This window comes from Vombatus ursinus, unplaced genomic scaffold (genome assembly GCF_900497805.2).
Source record: "Vombatus ursinus unplaced genomic scaffold, bare-nosed wombat genome assembly UNPS02014772.1, whole genome shotgun sequence".
Taxonomy (NCBI): Eukaryota; Metazoa; Chordata; class Mammalia; order Diprotodontia; family Vombatidae; genus Vombatus; species Vombatus ursinus.
Genome location: NW_020954550.1, coordinates 35,272,241 through 35,297,317, shown reverse-complemented (window position 1 = coordinate 35,297,317; position 25,077 = coordinate 35,272,241). Strand labels below are relative to the sequence as shown.

Below are 25,077 nucleotides of genomic sequence, written 5' to 3'. Positions count from 1 at the left end.
TAAAGATATTTTTCAACATTCATTTTTTCTAAGATTTTGAGTTTCAAATTTTTCCTCCTACCTCCCCCTCCCCAAGACAGCAAGCAATCTGATATAGGTTATACATATGCAATCATGTAAACATATTTCCACATCATTCATGTTGTTAAAGAAGAAACAGAATAAAAGGGAAAAGCCACAAAAAACAAAGTAAAAAATAGTATGCTTCTATCTGCATTCAGACTTTATAGTTTTTTCTCTGGATGTGGATGTCATTTTCCATCATGAGTCTTTTCCAATTGTCTTGGATCATTGTATTGCTGAGAAGAACTAAGTCTATCATAGTTGATCATCACATAACGCTACTGTTACTATGTGCAATGTTTTCCTGGTTCTGCTCACTTCACTCAGCATCAGTACATGTAAGTCTTTCAAGATTTTCCTGAAATCTGCCTGTTCATTATTTGTTATAGCACAATAGTATTCCATTACATTCATATACCACAACTTGTTCAGTCATTCCCCAATTAATGGGCATCCCCTCAATTTCCAATTCTTTGCCACCACAAAAAGAGCTGCTATAAATATTTTTGTACATGTAGGTCCTTTTGCCTTTTTTTGTGATCTCTTTGGGATATAGACCTAGTAGTGGTATTGCTGGATAAAAAGGTACATACATTTTTATAGCCCTTTTGGCATAGTTCCAAATTGCTCTCCAAAATGGTGGATCAGTTCACACCTCCACCAACAGTACATTGGTGTCCCAATTTTCCCACATCTTCTCCAACATTTATCATTTTCCTTTTCTATCATATTAGCCAATCTGATAGGTGTGAGGTGGTATCTCAGAGTTGTTTTAATTTGCATTTCTCTAATCAAAAGTGATTTAGAGCACTTCTTTGTATGATTGTAAATAGCTTTGATTTCTTCATCTGAAAACTCCGTTTGTATCCTTTGACCACTTATCATTTGGAGAATGACTTGTATCCTTATGAATTTGACTCAGTTCTCTATATATTTGAGAAACAAGGCCTTTATCAGAAATACTTGCTGTAAAAATTGTTTCCCATCTTTCTGCTTTCCTTCTAATCTTGGTTGCATTGGTTTTGTTTGTGCAAAAACTTTTTAATGTAATCAAAATTATTCTTTTTGCATATCATAATGTTCTCTATCTCTTGTTTTGTTATAAATTCTTTCCTTCTCCATAGATCTGACAGGTAAACTATTCCTTGCTCTCCTAATTTGCTTACAGTATCACTCTTTATATGTAACTCATGTACCCATTTTGACCTTATCTTGATATATGGTATGAGATGTTGGTCTATGCATAGTTTCTGCCATACTTTTTTCCAGTTTTCCCAGCAGTTTTTGTCAAATAGTGAGTTCTCATCCCGGAAGCTGGAGTCTTTGGGTTTATCAAACAGTAGATTACTATAGTCATTTACAATTGTGTCTTGTGTACTTAATCTGTTCCACTGATCCACCATTCTATTTCTTAGCCTGGACCAAATAGTTTTGATGATTGCTGCTTTGAAAGACTCATTTCTGAAGAAAGAATTCAATTATGTTTCAATTTTTACCTCAGTGTTAACATTAATACTTTAGTAACATTTATACTTTTTAGTCTGATATACATTTCCTTAATACTACAGTGGATAGAGAGCGGGGCTCAGTCAGAAAGACCTGGAGTCAAGAAGACCTGGGTTCTAATCCCAGTTTACCCCTTTAGCACTTAGGTATATGATCCTCAGCAAATCCCTTTGCCTCTGGCACTTACTAGCTGAATGATCCTGGCTAGGCAAGTCACTTAACCTCTATGTATCTCATTCAACTTCCTTGGATACCTCCTAAGTTATAGACATCTTGCAATTTGAAGTCTCTGCATTTTTCCATTTATATCCAGAGTCAAGGAATCTTTCAAAGAAAAGTATAGTTAATCATTAAATTTGAGAAAAACAGTGCTTGCATCAAGTGGTAAGTATCTGATATAATCATGGAGTCAGTCAGTCAGCCACAACATGGTATAATGGAAACAGTCCCGGTCCTTAGTGTCAGAAAATCTGTGGTGAAATCTGGCCTCTTATATGTACCACATGTGTAACCTGGAGGAAATCACTTAACCTCTCCAGGCCTCAGTCTCCTAATCCAGTCAAGAGAGGGAATTGGGCTTATATAGCCTCTGAGACAACTTCTTCAGCTAGATTCTAGCTCTCATTCTATGATCCAAGAAACTGCTTGTCAGTCTAGTGTCTGTAAAACGCTATGGAAAGATGTAGAGGAAATGGAAGATGTGGACCCCATCCTTAAGAGGCTTATAATTAGTTGGGGAAATGGAAGATACATTCCTGGAAGGGCAAATGGATAATTTAGAGCACAGATTATTATTAAAAGAAAAAAAAGATACTATTTGTCTTGATACTAGATGTTTTGTACACCAGTGTTGAAGGTATGAGTTTATTGTCAGTCAATAAACATTTGCTAAGCCCCTACTATGTGCCAGACACAGTGCTAAGCATGGGGGGATACAAAGAAAAGTAAGAAAGTCTCTGCTTGGTATAAAGGAGAGGGATTAAGGGAAGAAAAAAGATCTGAAGCAAGTCAGGAAGGTGGTAGAAAGACCAAGACTGATGAGAGAGGGTTCTGACTTGCTGTTCTTCTTGCCCAAAGGCATAGGAGGTCAGAACTGGTAACTTCTAGTTAGAGTTCCTTTCAGTGGGCACAAGGAAAAGAGGCTAGGAAATGCTTCCACTCTTGGTAGAGGGATGATGATGATGATGATAAGTAACATTTCTATAGTGATTACTATGTGCCAGGTACTGTGCTAGGCACATTATTATTATCTCATTTGATTCTCTCAACAATCCCGGGAAGTAGGTGTTATTATTATCCCCATTTTACAGATGAGAAAACTGAAACAAACAGAGGTGAAGTGACTTGCCAAGGATCACATAGCTACTACGTATCTGAGTCTGGATTTGAACTCTGGCCCAGTGCTCTATTCACTGCACCACTTGATTGTCTGGCATAATAGAAATCTGATCTCTCTAACAAACGGTATGTAGACCCTGAGGAACTATGTACCTTTATGTTTTCCTTTATAAAATGCCATGTAAACCCTCCATCAAGATTGTAAGCACATAGGGGCAGCTAGGTGGTGCAGTGGATAGAGCACCAGCCCTAGAGTCAGGAGGACCTGAGTTCAAATCTGGCCTGAGACACATGATATTTTATAGCTGTGTGACCCTGGGCAAGTGGTTTTACCCCAATTGCCTCACCACCACCACCACCAACAACAACAACAAAAAAAGAATGTAAGCACAAAATCTACTTGAGTTAACTGTCACTTTTTCAAAAAGATAGATATGAAATAGAGGTAAATTTTCATCATTTAGTATTTATCAACCACTGACATACACATAGAATTATATATGGTATTTTGCCCAATAAGGCACTCCATCTCCTGACTGTGATCATATGAACTGGCTATCCCTATGCTTGGGATGCTCTCTCTCCTCCTCCCCACCTGCTGGTTTCCCAGAAAATGTCCTTTTCTTAATTTAGTTAATGTGTAAATTGAAAATGTTCTAGTGAGAAGCCTTTCCTGGTCCCCCTTAATTCTCGTGCCCTCCCTCTGTTGATTATTTCTCATTGATCCTGTATTAAGCTTTTCAGTATGTAATTGCTTGCGTGTTATCTCCCCTATAGGATTTTAAAAGTTTCTGGAGAGAAGAGACTGTCTACTTTCTTTTTGCCTGGACTTTAGCACAGTGCCTGGTACATAAATGGTGCTTAATAAATGTTTACTGACTGACTGAATGCATAGAGATATAGTTCTTTTGTTTCTATGGGGGTTTTCAAGCCAAAAAGGAAAATCATGTTGAACAAATGAGTTGGAATTCAGAAACCATCTGGTCCCTGCTCTTTGCTTTCTGTTGGTAGAAAGATGGTGTTTGATTCTCTACCTTTTATTTCCTTCCCTCCCCTTCCCCATCCCCATGGCAGGTCTGTGATTTTACTGATATAGAAAATACCTTGTATAGAAACTCTCCTCACTGGTGCTGATTGGCAACTCCTGTGACAAATAGTTTTTAAGAGTTACCTAGGGATTGGAAAAGTTAAGAACCTACCCATAGCCACAAAGCTACAGAATTTATCGGGGGTAGGACTTGAATCTGTATTCCAAAAATGATCCTATATATTTTGAGGTAATTGGGGTTAAGTGACTTGCTAGTAAGCGTCTGAGGCTACATTTGAACTTAGGTCCTTCTGACTCCAGGGTCACTGCTCTATCTACTGCACCACCTAGCTGCCACTTAGCTGACCTCTATTAAGGGATGTCCTATAAGCCTCTTAAACTCAACAAGTTCAAACTAGGACTCATCTTTTCCCAAACTGTACCCCACTCCCATCTCCCTTACTTTATTCTTTCTATTGAGAGTACCACTATTCTTCCAGTTATCCAGGTTTTCAATCACGGCCTTATCCTCAACTCTTTACTCTCCCTTAACTCTCATATTCAATCATTTAGCAAGTCTTGCCATATTGTCTCCATAATATATTTTGCAAATGTCCTGTTCTTAATTTACTTAATGCGTAAGTTGAAAATATCCTAGTAATCAGAAAAAAATAAGTAAAATTGATTTTTTCAATTTATTTTTTACTGTAACACTGTAGTCTTTTAAATAAGAAAGAATTTCTTCATCCTCAGTTAAGAGTAGGGGTTCTTAACCTTTTTTGGTGTTACTGATTCTTTTGGTGAAGCCTATGGGTAGTTTCTCAGAATAATATTTGGCAAAGAACTAGAAATCAAGGGATGCCCATCAACTGGGGAATGGCTGAAGAAGCTGTGGTATACGCTTGTGATGGAATGATGATCTGGTTGATTTTAGAAAAACACGAAAAGACTTGCAGGAAATAATGCAGAGTGAAACAAGAAGAACCAAGAGAATGTTGAATACAGTAACAGAAATAGTGTTTAAAGAACAACCGTGAATGACTAAGCTATTCTGAGCAATATGAATATTCAAATCAACTACGAAGGATTTATGAAGGAAAATGCTATGTACCTCCTGAGAAAAAGCTGATATATGGAAGGATGTTTTGTTTTTTAATTTTATTTTTAATTTAGAGAATAAAACAAGCGTTTCCATAACATAGTATAATAAAAAAAGATGATTGTACATGAAACTGCAAATTTACTATGTATATAAGTTGCTATTCCTTTCAAATATGCAACAAAATTATCATGTAAATTTTTTTTCTTTTCTCCCCCACCCCACCCTAGAGATGGTTACCATCAAACACAAATAGGTATATATATATATATATACATGTATATGTATATATATACACACACATATATATGCATATATATATACACACATATACATATACATATATACATACACATAAGTATTCTATACATACTTCTATTTATCAGTTCTTTCTCTGGATCCAGATAGTATCTTTTTTCATATATCATTTATAGTTAATTTGGGTATTTATAATAATCAAAATAACTTGTTCAAAGTCAAAGGAAGTATACTTATTGCATGCTTCCATATATAGATATATGGATAGATAGATAGATATAGATATAGATACACACCAAATGTTGGCCTTCTCTAACGTGTGCTTGGGAGGGAGAGAGGGAGGGAAGTTGACAAACTTGGAACTCAAAATGTGACACAAAATTAAAAAAAAACTTTTTTGGTAATGCACAAACCAAAACACATAGGATTGTAAAGGAGACCAGTTAGGTAGAAATATAAGTTCATGGGGCAGCTAGGTGGTGCAGTGGATAGAGCACCAGGCCTGCAGTCAGGAGGACCTGAGTTCAAATCCGACCTCAGGCACATAACACTTACTAGCTGTGTAACTGGGTGAGTCACTTAACCCCAAATGCCTCACAAAAAAAAGAAAGAAATATAAGTTCATGGACCCCAGGAGAAGAATCCCTGTCTTAGAACCTTTCCTGCTCAGAACAGGGATTATACAATGTTGCCCATTCTTGCTATTATTATTGGACAAAATTCTAGAGAAAACAAAATGAATAAGCATTGTGAAAAAGGAGGCTAAAATGTCTTTACTCGGGATCTCTCTTGATATGATGGTTTATTCAGAAAACCCTAAGAGTCTAAATACGATTATCAGTCATACATATAGTCATATATTAGTCATATATAGTCAGTAATAGGGGCTTTAAAAAAAGAGCAAGATACAAGTTTAAATTCACAAATTAGCATCTTGACATACTACTAATCAAAATCAGAAAAAATAATAGAAACACCATTTAAAATGACAAAATGTATGAAGTATCAGGGAATTAATATTCTGAGATATATACAGCCTTATATAAAGTCAGTCATAAAACAAATTTTAAAGAAATAAAGTGGGGGCAGCTAGGCGGCACAGTGGATAGAGCACCTGCCCTGCCCAGGTCAGGAGGATCTGAGTTCAAATCCGGCCTCAGACATGTAACACGTACTAGCTGTGTGACTCTGAGCAAGTCACTTAACCCCATTGCCTCGCCAAAAAAAAAAAAAAAAAGAAAAAGAAAAAAGAAAAGAAATAAAGGAAGAGAGATATTCAAATAATCATCATAAAGTTGATAGTACATCTCAAATTGATCTAGAGATTTAATGCTATAATGATAAAAATGCTAATGGCAACCTTTATAAATAAAATGTTAAGAAAATTCAATGTGAAGATCAAAAAAGAGTTTAAGAATACCAAGGGAAATTATGAAACAGGAAAAAAGAAGAGAAGGAACTTGCATTTTCAGATGTCAAACTATACTATAAAACAGCAGTTAGCAGAACTCTCTGGTACTGGGTAAAAATAGAAGAAAGTATTCAGTAGACTAGGTTAGATGATAATGAGCCAAAATCAGAGCATATTATTCAATAAACTTAGGATCATAAAATACTAAGGAGATATATGAATTACTCAACAATAAATGTTGGGAAAACTGGAGAGCAGTTTTAGTAAAAAATGAGAAGAGACCAAAATCTCACACCACACAATAAATTCTAAATGGAAAATTCACAATAAAGAACAAGAGGAAAAAGGATTGTTATATTTTTCACAACATTGGATAGGAGATGAATTCCTAACAAGTTATGACAGGGGAAATTATAAAGAATTAAAGTGGTTGAATTGACTATATAAAACTTAAAAAAAATTCCTTTACAATAAAATAGCAGTGCATCCAGAATAAAAGAGGAAAGAAAAAACTGGAAGGGGAGTAAAAGTCTTTGCATCAAATACTTCAAATAAAAGTCTGACATTTAAGATTTCTCAGGAACTGAAACAAAGTTTTGTCAGAGTAATAGCTGTACAAGTGATAATTGTTCAAAGGAGAATAAAAGGTAGTTCCTGAAAAACCTATCAATAAACATATGAAATTTTGTTCAAAATCTCTAATGATGAGAGCAATCTGAGATTCCCCTTAACTACTGCCCAATTGGCAGATGCAACAGGTCATAAAATCCAAAGCCACTATTTCTTGGGGAAAGACAAGAGCACTCTTTACTCAGCTGAAGGGGCTATAAATCAGTCCTACCTTTTGGAGTGCAATAAGGAAATACACAACAAGAGTTACAAGTATGCACACATCTCATTGGTACCAATAATAAGGCTATTCTCCAAGGTGGTTATTTACAGGAAGGACCATTTTGTATAAAAACAAAAACAAAAAGAAAACAAAACAGACAAACAAAAAAACCCCAATGTTCCTAGATGCACTCTTTGTAAAAGCAAACAAACAAACAAATTAAAAAAAAAAACAAACCAGTTGAGGGGAGAGTGGAAACCTGAGCATAGTAGAAGTCCATCAATTGGGTAATAGATGAACAAAGTACACTATGTGATTTCAGTGTGATATTTTTGTGTCATAAAAACAATAACTCTAAAAAATTCAAAGATATATGGGAAGATTTTATATGAAAGGATGAAAAGTGAAGAGGAGGTAGAACCAAAGGAAAAATATCCACAATGACTGTAACCATGTAGTTAAAGATAACAATCCTGAAAACACTCAGATGTTTTGATTGTATCAATTTAGATATTCTCTCCAATGAGGTAGACTGTACCCCATCCATGTCTACTCATCCTGTGTGACTCTTGGCCATTTCCTCTCATAAGTTTATCATAGAAGGTCCACCCAATAAGTCAGAGACTTTTCTTCCTTTCTCCTGACATCATGAGGATACCAGTGGAGCTGTCAGCTGGTCCACCTGTCATCACTCACCCTACTCATGTTAGTAACCCATCTTCTCTTTCTATCATACATTTCCTTAATGAGATTTTACTCTTGTTCTTCAAAGCTCCTTCCTGGTTGTTGCAGTTAGCTCACACCCACTATGCTTCTCCATTATCTTCTGTGAGGTTTTCATTTTCAATTCTTCAAAGACTATTGTGTTCCACATCTCTTAGTCATATGACAATAATGATGTTGCTATTAAAAAGCTGGGTCTTTCAGTGCCATGCCAATCAAACTGCCAAAAAATTATTTGATAGGACTAGAAAAGATAACAATAAAATTCAGGAAGAACAAAAGGTCAAGAATATCAGAGAATTAATGGAAAAAATACAAAGGAAGGTGGTCTAGTAATACCAGATCTCAGACTATATTATAAAGCAATAATCATCAAAACTATCTGATACAGGCTAAGAAATAGAGTAGTCGATCAGTGGAATAGATTAGGTGCCCAAGACACAGTAGTAAATGACTCTAGTAACCTAGTGTTTGATAAACCCAAAGACCCCAGCCTTTGTGATAAATAAGAACTCACTATTTGACAAAAACTGCCGGAAAACTGGAAAACAATAGGGCACAAACTAGGTATAGACCAACAGCTCATACCATATACCACAATAAGATCAAAATGGATACATGATTTAGACATAAAGTGTGACTCCATAAACAAATTAGAAGAGCAAGGAATAGTTTGCCTGTCAGATCTATGGAGAAGGGAAGAAGTTATGAGAAAATAAGAAAGAAAGAACATTACGAAATGGAAAATGAATCATTTTGATTATGTTAAAAAGTTTTTGCACAAACAAAACCAATGCAACCAAGATTAGAAGGAAAGCAGAAAGATGGGAAACAATTTTTACAGCAAGTGTTTCTGATAAAGGCCTCATTTCTCAAATATATGGAGAACTGAGTCAAATTTATAAGAATACAAGTCATTCCTCAATTGCTAAATAGTCAAAGGATATGAAGAACAGGGAGTTTTCAGATAAAGAAATCAAAGCTGTCTATAGTCATATGAAGAAGTCCCTCTGAATCATTTTTGATTAGAGAAATGCAAATTAAAACAACTCTGTGCTCTTCTAGGGCTGTATCCCAAAGAGATCATACAAATGGGAAAAGGACCCACATGTACAAAAATATTTATAGCAGCTTTTTTTGTGGTGGCAAACAATTGGAAATTGAGAGGACACCCATCAATTGGGGAATGGTTGAACAAGTTGTGGTATATGAATGTAATGGAATACTATTGTGCTATAAGAAATGATGAACAGGCAGACCTCAGAAAAACCTGGAAAGACTTGTATGGTCTGATGCTGAGTGAAGTGAGCAGAACCAGGAGAACGTTGTACACAGTAACAGCTATGTTGTACGATGAGTAATATTGATAGACTTAACACTTCTCAGCAATGCAAGGATCTAAGACATCTCCTAAGGTCTCATGATGGAAAATGCTATCCACATCCAAAGAAAGAACTATGGAGTTTGAATGCAGATTGAAGCATACTATTTGCTATTTTTTTTTCTTCTGTTGTGTTTCATTTCTTCTTTCTGGTGGTTCTTCGTATTGGATCTAATTCTTACTTACAACATCACTAATGTGAAAATATGTTTAATAGGAATGTATATGGATAGCCTATATCAGATTGCTCACTGTCTTGGGGAGGGTGGTGGGATGGGAGGGAGAGAAAAATTTAAAACTCAAAAGTTTATGGAAGTGATTGTTGATAAATCAAAATAAATTAATTAAAAAAAACAGCTCTGAGGTACCACTTCACACCTATCAGATTGACTAATATGACACAAAAGGAAAATGATAAATGTTGGAGAAGATGTGGGAAAATTGAGACACTAATGCACTGTTGGTGGAGTTGTGAACTAATCCAACCATTTTTAAAAATTTAATAGTATTTTCCCCCCAATTACATGTCAAGAAAATTTTTAGCATTCATTTTTACAAGATTTTGATTACCAAATTTTGTCCTTCCCTCCTCTCCCCTTTTCTGAAAATGCTAGGCAGTTTGACATAGTTTATACTTGTGCTATGATGTAAAAATAAATTTCCATATTAGTCATGGTTGTGAAAGAAGAAACAGATTTTAAAAAAAATCACGAGAAAGAACGAAATAAAAAAAATATGCTTCAATCTGCATTCAGCATCCATCAATTCTTTATCTGGGTATGGATAGCATTTTTCTTTGTGAGTTCTTTGTACTTGTCTTGGATCATTGTGCTGCTGAGAAGAGATCAGTCATTCATAGTTGATCATCATACAATGTTACTGATATGTTTTCCTGGTTTGCTCATTTCACTTTGCATCAGTTTGTACAAGTCTTTCCAGGTTTTACTGAAGTCTGCTTGTTCATCATTTCTTGTTGCACAATAGCATTCCATAACATTCATATACCATAACTTGTGCAGCCATTCCCCAACTGATGGGCATCTCCTCAATTTCCAATATTTTACCATCTGATCCAACCATTCTGAAGAACAATTTGGAACTATGCCTAAAGGGCAATCAAACCAGCAATACCACTACTAGCACTATATCCCAAAGAGATCATAAAAAAGGCAAAAAGACCTCCATGTGCAAATATATTTATAGCATCCCTCTTCATGGTGGGAAAATATTGGAACTAGTGTCCAATTTTCAAAAGTGGAAAAAGGATGGAGTCTTAAAACCTTACCCTAATGAGCTTGATTTCTATTCTGGGAAGTCTTGTGGTTTCCCTGGGGACTCTTTTATGGTGTCCACAAATTTGAAACTTTTTTCATAATAATACTAAGATATTTTAATGTTAATATGGTAAATATCAATAGATATAACCCATATAAACAAAAGCTCTTTGGGAGAAAGGGATGTCTCAATGATTTTTTAGGAATGTAAAGTGGTCCTGAGACCAAAAAGTTTGAGAACCACTGGATTAAAATAAAAGATCAAATCTAATAAGATGAAACTGAATGGAGATAAAATTTAAGTCCTAACTTAGGTTAAAGAAAAAAAGAATTCCATAAATACAGGATAAAAGAGGCACAATTAGACAACATTTCATTGGGAAATGATCCAAGGGGCTTAGTGGATTCAAAAGGAGTAAGTAATGTGATTAAGGTAGCTAAACATGTGATGGAATCTTAGACTACATTAATACAGACGTAGTGATGAAAGATGAAAGAGATGATGGCTCTGCCCCTGCCATGCTCTGGTCAAAAATCATTTGGAACTTTAGGTTTGGTTCTCGATACTATATTTTGAGGACATAGACAATTTGGAGTAAGCCTTTAAGAAGGCAACCAGCATGGGGAAGGGACTGAAGATTGTTCAGCTAAGGCATCTTGATAGATAGAGTAGATAGAGCTCTGGGCCTGGAGTCAGAAAGACCTGAGTTCAAATCAGGTCTTAGACACTGGGCAAGTAACTTAACTTCTGTTTGCCTCACTTTCCTTAGCTACAAAATGGAGATAATAACACTACTTACATTGTAGGGCTGTTGTGAGAAGCAAATGAGGTATTATTTGCAAAGCACTTAGCACAGTGCCTGGCTCACAATATACTCTACATAAACACTTATTCACTTCCCCTCCATTTTATACTAAAGTTATTTGAAGGAATTAGGAACATTTCCCTGGGGAAGAAAAGATTTGGGGAGATCTGAGGGGACATGACAGATCTCTTCTAGTGTCTGAAGGAGTGTAATCTAGAAAAAAAAGATTAGACTTGCTCTTTTTGGTCTCAGTAGAGGCTTAGGAGAGGTCTGGAGGTTTCAGAGAAGCAGAATTAGATTTGCTGTAGTGAAAAACTTTCTGATGGAGATATCTAAAAGGAGGATGAGCTGCCTTAAGAAGCAGTGAATTCACCCTAAGTGGAGAATTTTGAGTAGATGTCATTGGTTAAGGACGTTATAGAGAGGATTTCTACATTTCTATAGATTGGACTAGGTGACCTCTGGGGTCCCTTTTATCTCTGAGGTTCTGAAATTCTACATAGGTATGCTTCATTTGCTCAATGAAATCAGAAACATCTTGAAGGCAGAAATGATCATGTTTCTCAATATCATAATGTGAGGGGCATTTAATGCTCAGTTAATGTTTACCTAAAGTCAATGTCCATTTCTTATACTTCTCTCTATCCCCCATAGTACCTAGCATGTAGTAGGCATGCAAGAAATATTTGCCAAATGCTTGACTATATTTCTTTTTTTTTTGATGTCTTTTAAATTCCTTTCACAGTCCTCAAAATCCTCTCTGATATTTTCTCACCTCCCTATTCCACCCTACCCCAGCCCACAAACCTCTTACTTTCTAGAACTCTATAAGTTAAGTAAGAAACCCCATCGGCACATAGTAGGCATTTAATAAATGTTTATTGATTGGCTGATTGATTATGTGGTCCTGGACCCACTCTTGGCCTGTCCTATCCTATACTGGTCCAAATTCTGACTGGAAGTATGTACTCAATACTGGGTTAGCTACTGTATGATTTCATAGAAACAGAATATCAGAGCTGGAAGTGCCCTTAGAGATCAAATAGTCCAATTCTCTCATTTCACAGATGAAGCAACCAAGGCTCAGAAGAAAGCTGGTAACTTGTGCAAGATTATGTATCTAGTCAGGATCCCAGGCTGGAATGAAAGCCAGGCCCCCAGATCTTGCCAGGATGCTTGGTTTTACTGCCTTTCTAGTCTCCACCTCTCTCCCATCCCCTTCCCAGACTTAGAGAGAGTCAAAGGCACACAAATATCCTGCTTTTCTCATATGCCCTTCCTGTAGGTACACGTTTTTATCAAGTTGCATTTGACAAAATGCCATTTTATATTATTTTGTAAAGTTGCTAGGGACTCTGCAATCAGAGTAATACAGAAAAGGCACAAAACAAATGCAAAGTAGTTTTGTGTTTAGCTCACTCCCAGCTAGGTGAGGTGCATTCCAGGCAGTTTTAAATTAACTTTACGGAATTCTACCCAGCAGGTTATTTACCCCTAAGGAATTGATTTTTCTTTTTCTTTGGACAAACCAACCCGAAGGACAGAGTAAACACAGTCCTCTTAGGAATGAAAGGATAAAGAATAGGACCATTTAGCAGGAGTCCCTTGGTGGTCCCCAGTTTTTTTCATATACATTGTTAAATTATGTGAAAGGATTTCCTGGTGGGAACTTGAATAGTGAAGAGAGTGGAGAAGCAGTGAGGAGCAGAGACACGCTGGGTAGAGAGTTCACTCAGCAGGGCAGCTGAGCTGAAAACACCTCATACCAGCCACTCTTAATGCTCATACTTTCCCAGGTACCGCCCTACCTTTTTCCTGGCCCTGTTTTTCAAGTTCAATGCTGTGTTAGGGTCATCTGTGTCCTGGGTCACTCTCATGTCTTCCTCTCTTTATCCACTATTGAGAACTGAAACTGTCAGAGCTGAGCATGCCCAGTCAACATAGGTAGCTTTTGCTAGCAAATCACAGTAGAAACAATGCACCCTTCATAGTCTTTTCACTGTTTACATTAGAGATCTCAAAAGGAGAAGTTGGAAACTCTCCCTTCCCTTCCCCCTATTCCTTTACATGAATGAGTAAGACCTATTCAAATAGTGTGAGTCTTAGAAATACGTTGTTGGGGCAGCCACTTCTTCTGGTTCTTTCATGTACACACATGGACAGTTCCTGAAATGCAGTACTGTCTTTTGCATAGCCCTAGCTTCACAGGCTGAGATAAGTGTTTTTGGGAAGAATGTCCAACTGTGATAAACTAAGTAGGTCAAATCAACTTCCTAGCTCTGGGACTTTGGGCATGTCATTTAACCCTTCACTGAGCCTTAGTTTTCTCATTGGCAAAATGGGGATGATACCTACCTTATAATGCTGTTATGAGAATTAGAGCATTATGTAAAGAGCTTGCTTTGCAAAGCACTTGAAAGCACTATTTAAATCTCACCTATTTATTGGTCACCAACTCCCCTTACAAAGGCTCAGAACAGGTCTATTTACAAGTTAAAGAAAACAAGTGGACCTCATATTAAAGCCATTAGAAAATCCTATTACCTCAGATCTTCTTGATATCAGGTCTGGAACTCTACCTACTATGTTACCTAGCTACCTCTAATGAGCTACCATGCCTTTGTCCCTGTTTGGTTGCAGATCTGGAAACCTGCAGCATCGCACTCCCATCTCCAACCAGCTGTGAAGAATATTCTTTAATAAAGTTCCCTGGAATACATAATTCTTTTGTATGAGTTTACTTTTCCCTTTCCTAGTGGGGATTGTCACATAATCATTTGGAGAAATATTGACTACCAAATGAAGGAATTGAAATGAGTAGGATACACTAATCAAATCTCCACATTTTCAAATTCCTTAAACTTAGGGAAGCCTCATTCCAATTGCTTCAGTGAATGGCACTAATTTATCCCTCCTGTCCAGTTATCTGCTAAGTCTTATCAATTTTACCAACACAATAAATCTCCTATCTGTCCCTTTCATGCTTCTCATCTAGTTATCACCCAAATTCATACCTTATCATTTCTCCTGGATTATTACAATAGCCTTCTTTTGGGACCTCCTGTCTCCATTCTGGACCCTCTCCAATCCATCCTTAATATAGCAGCCAAATTGATACTTCTAAAGGACAAATATGACACTGTCAGTCTTATGCAAAGAAACTACAGTAGGATAAATATCGCTTTCCTAACTTGAATTAAAGTAACTCATAAAATTTGAACTTTCTACCCCTGGAAACAAAACCTAGTTTCAAGAAATTGGTGAGTGATCTAGAATTATAGAAACCTAACAGTATAAATTTGGCATTCATTCTAGGCAGGGAAGAGGTACCAACCACTACTCTATATACCCTACTATCAAGGGTACACTGAAACCAGCTCAGAGTCTGATTGTAAAATTTTTAGTGTGAATATTTACACCTCAGAAATCAGCAATTGTACAAGTCAAGGCTTAATTATTTGTTTTGTTGATGTCTACATTTTAAAAAAATGGTGGAGAAAATACTAATAATGCAGCTTAAAGTTAAAAGCAGGTCAGGCATACATTCCCCTTGGCGAGCTGGTTATTAAACATTTACCAGTATGCATCTATCTCATATTTTAAAAGAGTTAATACAGTAATCCCTATTTCTCATCTCCACAAATTCCTGACAAAATTTTCTAACAGCTTCTCCAGGGGATGGTTTCTGAATCCATGAAAAGTAGCAGGGATCATGAGAACTGCAGTCAGAAGAACCATCACGTCCAACTCTTACCTAAAACATGAATCTTATCTATAATACTCGCAACATATGGCCATCTAACCTCTGCTTGGAGAACTCCAACTCATTTGGAGTTCTCCAAATAGAGAATATCCCTTTTCTTTTTCTAAATACCTCAATTAGTTCTGTTGAGCAAACGTCCATCTCCTTGAGATTCTATCCAAATGGTCCTAGTTTTTTCCCTCCAGTGCCAAGCAGAATAAGTCTAATTTTTTACTATGTGATAGCTCTTCAAATATTTGAAGACAGCTATCGTGTCCTTTTCTTTTTCTTTTTTTTTTTGAGACAATTGGGATTAAGTGACTTGCCTAGGATCACATAAATAGTAATTATATGAGGTCGGATTTGAACTCAGGTCCTCCTGACTCCAGGGCTAGTGCTCTCTCTACTGTGCCATCTAACTGCCCTTATCACGTTCTACTAAATCTTCTCTATGTCATGTAAATCTTCTCCATTTCCTTCAACTATTCCTTATGCGGCATGATTTTCTGGCCCCTCCATGTATTGGTTGTTCTCTAGTTTATCAATGTTTCCTTTAAAATGTCATGCCAGGACTCAACACAATATTCCAAATATGTTTTCACCAGGACAGAGTACAGTGGGGCCTTTCCTTCTCTCATTCTGGATACTATACTTTTATACAAAATGCAGCCTGGACATGCATCAGTATCTTTGTTCAATTGCCATATCACAAGGGTGACTCATATCAAATTTGCATTCCACTAAACCATTTAGGTGTTTTGTTTTCTCCACAGGAAATACATTCTAGCCATGTCTCTATAATCTGTCCTCATGCAGTGCAACTCAAGTGATTTTTGTGGACCTAACATTTTATCTCAAAATCTTACTGGCTTCAATCCACTGTTACTGTTGATTTATTTATTTTTTTTTCCTGCAGTGTATTACTTATCTATTTGGCCCAACTTTGTACCATATGCAAATTTGGTAAGCAGCCTTTACCTCCATGCCTTCGAGCCAATCACTGACATATATTGAATAGAATAAGGCCAGGACTAGAACTCTGGAAATCTGGAACATTCAACTCTCATCACCACTGGTCTGTGCCTTTCCTTCCAGAACTCCTCCCTCCCTCAGGCCAGTTGATTACTACCAGGCTTGGGTAAAATGTGTGTCAACACCTCTGTCTTTCCGTGAAATAGAGGAGCACCAGGCCTTACCTACCACCTGTCTTGTCACTGCCTCCCAAGATCCTCCAGCCTTACTCTCTGCTCTGTCTCTGTAGTCTGAAGTCCTATGCTGTCATAATGCTATAATCTGAGAACCCTGAGGGTGGAACTTGCCACCTACACCACTGATGTGCCCTTGGGGCCTCTCTATCTGACCTGCAGACAGAGCTCTTTTATGTGTGGTCTCCCTCAGTTAGAGAGTAAGCTCCTTGAGAGCACAGTGTTTGGCACATAGTAAGCTCTCAAAACATGCTTCCCATCCATGTGTTCATTTATCCACTTGAGACTGCCTTGTAGGTTGACATGGATATGTTAATCAATATTCTTTGGGTCACCCAGTTCTGAACACACTTCAATGGCTAATAATAGCTAACACTTGCAATATGCTAAGCATTTTATAATTATTATCTTATTTGATCCTCACAACAACCCTGGGAGGTAAATGCTATTCTTATCCCCATTTTACAGATGAAGAAACTGAGGCAGAAAGAAGTTACATGATTTGCCCAGAATCACATAACTAGTATCTGAGGCTGAATTTGAATTCAGGTCTTTCTGATTCCAGGCTCTTTGTTCCATCCATTGCTCCACCTAGCTGCTACTTAGATCTCCTATGATCTAATCTACCTCACCTTTCCATTTTGATCACAGGGATATCATGAAGGACTTTGTCAAATGGATTATTAAAATCCAGATATACCACATCCATGAGATTCTACTAATTTCTAGTCTGGTGAAAAAAGAAAATTAGATTAGTCTGGGATGGCTTTGTTCTTAATGACCCCATGCTGGCTCATCTTGAGAAACAGTGTGGTGTAATGGAAAAACTATGGTATCTGTTTTTTGATGAGAAGATCTGGAGTCAAATATCAGTGCTGCTTCTTGTGACCTTGTGAAAGTGACTTTGATTTTTTGATGCCTTAGTTTCTTAATCTGAAGGAGTGGATCTAAATGATCTCCTTTCCATCTCTAAATCCTGTGATAATTCCCTATTTTTCTAAGGGCTCACAGACTATGCCTTTGATAATCTGCTATTTAGTGGATAGAGCACCAGCCCTGGAGTCAGGAGGACCCGAGTTCAAATTCGGTCTCAGACCAGACCCTTGACACTTGCTAGCTGTGTGACCTTGGGCAAGTCACTTAATCTCAATTGCCTCCCCCCCCCCAACCCGCCCCCCAAAAAAAGAGAGAGAAAAAAAGATAATCTGCTATTTAACTTTACCTGGAATTTGTAGAGGTAAAAAGTAAGGTTTAATGTAGTAATTTTTTTTTTTTTTAGAATAGTAGGGCATAATAGGAAGACTTATGTGAATTGATTCAAAGTGAAATAATCAGAACCAGAAAAACAATATGCATAATGAATACAACAATATTAATAGAAGAGCAAAAAACCTAAACTAAATGCAATGTAATTATACTGATTAAGCTGTCCCTGAGAATAAGAGCAGGCAGCCAGGTGGTACAGGGAATAGAAAACCAGGCCTGAAAGTCAGTAAGACTCATCTTCCTTAGTTCAAATCCAGCTTCAGACATTACTATCTGTGTGACCCAGGGCAAGTCACTCAACCCTGGTTACTTCAGTTTCTCATCTTTAAAATGAGCTGGGAAGGAAAGGGCATACCACTCCAGTATCTTTGCCAAGTAAACCCCAAATAGTGTCATGAGTCAGGTATGACTGAAACAACTGAACAACAACAAAAATAAGAGCAGAAAATGTCCCCCTCTTTCCTTTGCAGATGTGTGGGCCTCTGGGTATGGAACATTGTACAAATTGTCAAGACTTGGTTGATATGTTGGTTAGTTTTACTAAATTGATTTTTTCCCTTTCTTTTTTATTCTTTGTTACAAGGGATAGCTATCTAAGTAGGAAGGTGATGGTAAAAGAAAATCAAGGGTGTGCTGGTAAAAATTTAAAAACTGAAAAAAAATTTATGCATGGCACACTTTAAGATTAATCTGTATCATTAACATTTTTTCCATCACTTTCTTAAGTCTAAAAATCAACAAAACAATAAATAAGTCCTGATTTGTAGCGTCTGCTGATTTCTGAGGTGTAAGCATTCAGACTTAAAATTTAACAACAGACCCTCAGGAGATAGTAATACCCCACTCCATCACAATGCGTAAAACAAAATATATTAAGAAAAACTTTTAAAAGGAGATTAGGGCATAGCTTAGTTTAATGATTGGTGGGTGCCTTTTCTCCTCTTAACATTTGTGCCAAGTTTAACAATACCTGATCTGCCCAAAAAGCAGGGGGTTGGCCAGGCTATACGTGTGAGGTTTCCTCTAAGGCTATGACTGAGCCTGGCATGCAGCATTTTGGGACTATGCCTTGGTTCCTGCCTTTCAGATTGCCGATTTGCTGATTCCTGCCCTTTGGACCTCACCTAGTCAGCCTTCAAGTTTTCTCCTTCAACCTTGCTTCTACTTGGCTTCTAACACCAGATTTTTGGGAAAAGGTAGTATTTTCGGGACTGAGTCATAGCATTAGATATGAATTACACAATGGATACAGAACACCTCAGCCTGACTCAGCAACCACTAAACCATTTCCAAAGCTGAGTTTAACACCTCGCTGCCTCACTATATGATGGGAGCTTCAGAGTTGACTTGTCTCCAACACAGCCTACTTAATACTCAAGAAACGATCACTTAGCAGAAACTGAACTGCTAAGTTAGAATTTTGAGGTGCAATTTATTAGTGAACTGAAAGGCTAGTAGTATTTCTTTCTAAATCATTTCCATTCTGTTGTAAATCAAGGGGTGGGGTGCCAATCTGTGAATTCATTGGTATAGAGAATTCCCGAGTGAGTAAAAACCAGTGCAGGTTGGTACCTTCTCTGCAACCTGTAGTCTTTAAAAATTTTTTTAGAAATTTATTTTCTTCTCAATTCATGGTACAAAACAAGCTATGTTCCATAACACAGTATAATAAAGAGATGATTGCACATGATGATCGTAACCTATAGTCTTAGATATTTAACTACAGTGCTACTTTACCCAAGGTCATAATATCAGGATGTATCAGAGGAAAGACTGTAACTTAATTTTTTTTGGCTTTTAGGCTGATTTCCTATCCACTTTTGTATAATAACCCATTGTTGTAAATTATAACACTGAAAATGTATTTATATATTTATATTGACTTCAAGCAGTTATCATATCTTAGTGATGTAATATAGGATCTGGCAGCAAATTGATTTAGGTTCAAATGTCACTTTTAAGACATAAACAGCTTAAACCCTCTGAACCACATGCAATCCTCTAGGATTTTCCATGTCAGACAGGTTCAGTTGGCAGCCCCATGCCTGTGAAATCACAGGATAGAGTCTGCCAAGGAGACATTGACAATTGTAGTATTACATATCAGGCAATGTATTATTCTTACAGTACAGGTTTCAGAGTAGGTGTCTCTTTGTAGGTTCTTATATGAACTTGAATAACTAATGACAGAAATATTAGGAAGGAAAGCAGTCAAAGAAACTCTGCTGTAGGTAAAATGGGCCCCTAGCATACTTTGTGACTATCACACTTTGTAATTCTCAGGCAAAATTTCATGAGCTATCAGGAAAGCATTTCATTTTCATTTTTCTTTGTAGGTGCTCAAGCATCAATTCAGATTATTTCCTTTTAGCAATGGTTTGCCTATGAATGGAAACTAGGAGGAAACTTGAAAATAACGGCATTGGTGGTTTGTTACTCCTTCAAAAGCATTGGTGGTTTACTTAAAAAGTGCTCAAAGAAGCCTTAGTCTCTCCTGTTTCCCTTGTGGGCCAATGCTGCTACAGCCAAAAAGACAAAACTGTGTCAGGCACTGTGCTAAACACAGGATGTAGATGTAGATATAGACAGATATATCTATATGGATAAAAATGGATATATAGATATAGATATGTAAAAGGCAAAAGACAGTCCTTACTCTCAAAGAGCTCCCGATCTAATAGGTAGATGACATGCAAATAACTATCTACAAACAAGATACAGACAGGATAAATTGGAGATAATCAACAGAAGAACAATAAGGGGATCAGGAAAGGCTTCCTGTAGAAGGAGGGATTTTAGTTAGGAATTGATCCTTCAAGTCAAGGAAGGCAGGGAATAGAGATGAGGAGGAGAGCATTATAGGCATGGGGTATAGCCAGTGAAAATGCCTGGAATCTGGGCTAGGTGCTGTGGACACAAAGACAGAAATCAAACAGCCCCTACCCCTCAGGAAGCTTACATTCTATGGGGTGTGGGGGAGGGGAGAAACAGCATGTATACCTAGGAATAAATGCAAAATCCATGCAAAATCCATGCATTTCCAGAGGAAATGCGCATGTCTAATATGAAAGCATTTTGTTAATAATACAGCAGTTGTTGCATAATGCAAATTGGAATAGCAGTAAAAAAATGGGATAGAAACACTTGAAAGGATAATTTGAATGAGTATGAGGGAGTAAGAAGGGAATGTCTGCTCAGGCAGCGTGTCACTGAGCATCATGGATGAAGTCAGTAAATTATAGAGGCTTCCACTTTTCACAGGAACAAAGTTCACAAGAACAAAGGTTACCTTGATTTGATTATCAGTCTATGTGTAACAGGAAGAGAGAACTCAGGAAAACAGGATCCTATTGTCTATACTTCATCTAACCTGGACTCTTCACTATTCTCCTATACTTGGAATGTGCCTCCCAGCTCCCCAATCTTCTGCTGTTGAAATCCTATCCATATTTCATGGCCCAGGACCCACCTCTTTTATTAAGACTTTCCAGGAAGACTCTACCCAACTAAAAATTCTATCTCATTTGGAAATCTGCAATTAAATCCCTCCTTCCCCCAACTTAGTATACTCTAGTAGCTCACTATTACTTACTTGTAGGATCAAATATAAAAAAGCTTATAAAATGCTGTTTAAAGCCCTTCACATCCTGGCCCCATCCCACTTTTCTAATCTCATACTTTACTTCTCTCTACATACTCTGCAATATAATGACATTGGCTTTTTTGAAGCTTTTCACACTCACCACTCTCTCTCCCAGGTCCATGCCTTTTCCTTGGCTGTCCCCCATGTTCTCTCTTCTCACCTTGGCCTCCTTGATTCCCCTCCTTTCTTCAAGACTCAGTTCAAATTGTACCTTCTGTAGCAGGTCTTTTCCTATCCTTACCTCTCCATCCTTCCCTCTGGGATTACCTTCCATTTATATCACATGTATTTTGTATGTATATAGTTTTTTGCATATTATCTCTTCCACTAAAATATGAGCTCGTTGAAGACAGAGAGCTTTTACCTTTGGCAGGGGGGCCTAGTGTTGAGTATGGTCCTGCTCTTCACAACCTCTCACAGTAGACACTAAATGTTTATTGTATTTAATTGTGTTCTCCTTTTCCTTTATAACCCTTTACCCTCAACTCAAGCCTATAATGGAAAGTACTGAAGCTTATCATACAACATTATACTTCCTGTCTATATGATTCCCCTTGTTGCTACTTTGGGCAAAGGTTCATGGAGGGTAGATGAGGAGAATGGAAAGTAAAAGAAGAGTTTTGATCTTCAACACATATGGATCTTTTCTGGCATACCATGCCCTTATGAATTATATCATAGAAAGTTGGGGACAATGAGGGAGAAAAAGGGTGAAAAGGAAAACTCCTTCCTTTGTAAGGAAGCTGTATTTAGTTATACGGTGTAAACACATGTGTATGTAATCCCCTTGAGGTCAAGGACTGTTTAATTTTGTCTTTATATCCCTAGTACCTTGCAAATAGTAGGTACTTAATAAGTGCTTGTTGATTGATACGAATACAGAATTTTATGTAATATTGGCACCAAAAGCTCATAGACTTAGGGCTAGAAATGACCTCAGAGTCCACTAAGCCCAACTCCCGCTTTTTATAGAGGAGGAAACAAAGACCCAGGCAGGTTGTGACTTGCTCAAGGTCACAGAGGTATGAACCCAGATGCTTTTTCCATTATACCATACTACCTCCCTAAAAAGAGTTTCTTATGTTATAAGTACAATGAAAATGTTTGAATGTAATGATTAATGATAAATACACAACATATATGAACTCAAATATGAAATATTAAATTAATCTTCTAGTTCCCCATAGTTCTCTTCTCCCCCCCAATGTAATTCCCCAGAGGAAGTGTAGCCTAATGGACAGCGCTGGCATTAATTGTAGCAAGATCTGGATTCCAGACCCACCTTTGACACTAACCATCTGTGTGATCCTGGGCAAATGACTTAACTCTTAAGGCCCCAAGTACCTCCCTGAGACGGTAAATTGCAGGACAGTGGTCCGTGTAAATAGGCAAAGAGACATTTCTTCCCTGAGAAATCCTTTTCCACATCAAGGAAATCACAAGTCCCAGTAAAAAGCCCCAGAGCTCCCACAACTGATCCCCTGTTCTTAATTCCTTCACTTTTTTCTGCCCTTGAAAATATGTTGCTGGTTAAGATAAAACTGTTCTTTAAGAAAGAGGATCCAAATGGAGAATGTGAAATCTTGGATTTACAAAAGACCTAAAGTGACTTCAGGAACAACTTTTCCCTCCCTCTCCTCCTGGCTGTCTCATGTCCAAGGCCCCCTAATAAACGCTTTCCAATTTCCAGCAGCTTGAGCAGACTCTGCCCTGCCCTCCCTGCAGTGTCCACAGTGCACTCCTGCTGACTCTTACCTTCTCACCAGAGCACCCTACCACCCCTCAACAACTGTATTAGGTCCTGAACTTTGCACTCTCACTGGGCTCTCAGACACCACTGTGAAAGTGCCCTACTTCCTCATTGAAGCCCTGTGGGGCTGTAAGCTAGTCCTGCTTGGCCCTCAGGTGGAAAACCTGGTGGAAGTATGAACCCCCACTGCCAGTATTGCTAGTCCTGGACCCCCCTCTCACTGCCAGGTCAGTCAACTAAGGGGAGCAGAGCTGGTGGAAGAGTCATCTCAGCTTCTGGATTTGGAAGCTTAGGGTTGGTGATGGATAGGAGAGGGGGATTCTTTTCTAGAGAATGAGCGGAACTACGACGGGGAGGATGTATTTGTGATGTCCATCTTGAGACTCAGAAACAATACTGCCTCAGATGTTTGCTGACCGAGTGACCCTGAGTTGTCACTTAACCTATTTGTGCCTCCACTTTCTCATCTGTACGTTGGGATGGGTTGGACTCATTATCCTCTAAGGTCTCTTTTAGCTTTAAATCTATGATCATTTAATCCTAACTTTGTTTCCATTGGAGGGAAATGGTCTTCTGGGTTCCTAATCAGTGACACCTCAGGACACAGCTAATTCACAAATTGGAGATGGACTGGTTTGCCCACAAATGTCTTTATTACTTCTTATTTCCCCCCTAAAATCCAATAAGACAAAAGGGCTTCTGCTACCGGTACCATTTTAGCCTGAGGTATGTTGTCTTTCTGGGCTCTCACACAAGGAAAAGTGTGAGACACAAGCTCCATCTTAAGGTCACTTTGTGCCTGTTGCTGGCAAGCACAAAACTTTCTTTAAGAATCAAACAAAACTTGCTTTTTTATTTTTAAAAAAGCACATTCCATCCTCTAAATTCCAAAAGCTAGAATCAGTAGGGGGAAAAAAGGAACTTTTGAAGTCACATCTACTTTGAAGGCTGTCAAGTCAGCATGTTTCCAAAAACGGCAGGACAACCAGAAGAATGGGACCTGATCTATAAAAGCAGCCTTACCTATCTACCTACGCTGCACCTTGAGAGGACTCCTGTTAGTCACAGAAATCAAGGAAATTAATAAAGATTAAAAAAAACCTTACCATTATTTTTCTAGTGAGTCCACGAGTCTGTTGTGCTCTATGCCAGTGATGCTGTGACTTGGACAGTGAATGTGCAAGTTAACCCCAGGGCAGGCACTTCCTTTTTTCTCTTTTTTTTTTTCAATTGTGTGGTCTCCGCACCCTTTTACACATAGATATATAGTTTCTTGTTTGCATATTATCTCCAGTGAGCACATAATTTGTGAGACCAAGAAGTAGGGTTTATCTGGTTAACAACAATAGGACTATGTGAATAAGTACATGCTCTTGAAAGAAAAATAATAATTCATATTTATGTAGTGAATTATTGCCTATAAAGAGCTTTTCTTTTAACACTCCTGTGAGGATAGAGATGGATAGACAGAGAGACAGACAGAGAGACAGAGTGACAGAAACAAACACAGAAAGACAGAGAGAAAAAGAGACAGAGACAGAAATAGAGAGGCAGAGAGTACTTCACATATGTACACTATCTCATTTAATTCTTATGAGGTAAGTACTACGTGTTGTTGTTCAGTCACTTTTAGTTGTGTTCAACTCTTCGTGACCCTATTTGGGGTTTTCTTAGCAAAGATACTGGAGTGGTTTGCCATTTCCTTTTCCGGCTCATTTTACAAATGAGAAACTGAGGCAAACAGGGTGAAGTG

General features: G+C 37.7%; 1 protein-coding gene across 1 annotated transcript in view; it reads right to left on the bottom strand.

The window, feature by feature from the left end:
* Positions 1-24,483, bottom strand: part of FYB1 (FYN binding protein 1) — a 190,667-nt gene extending 166,184 nt beyond the window's left edge. Inside the window, exon 1 of the mRNA XM_027863391.1 lies at positions 24,431-24,483. Within this exon, the coding sequence (XP_027719192.1) occupies positions 24,431-24,433 (3 nt within the window). The 5' untranslated portion in view covers positions 24,434-24,483. The remainder of the gene's footprint in view (positions 1-24,430) is intronic.
* Between the last annotated feature and the right edge of the window lie 594 nt (positions 24,484-25,077).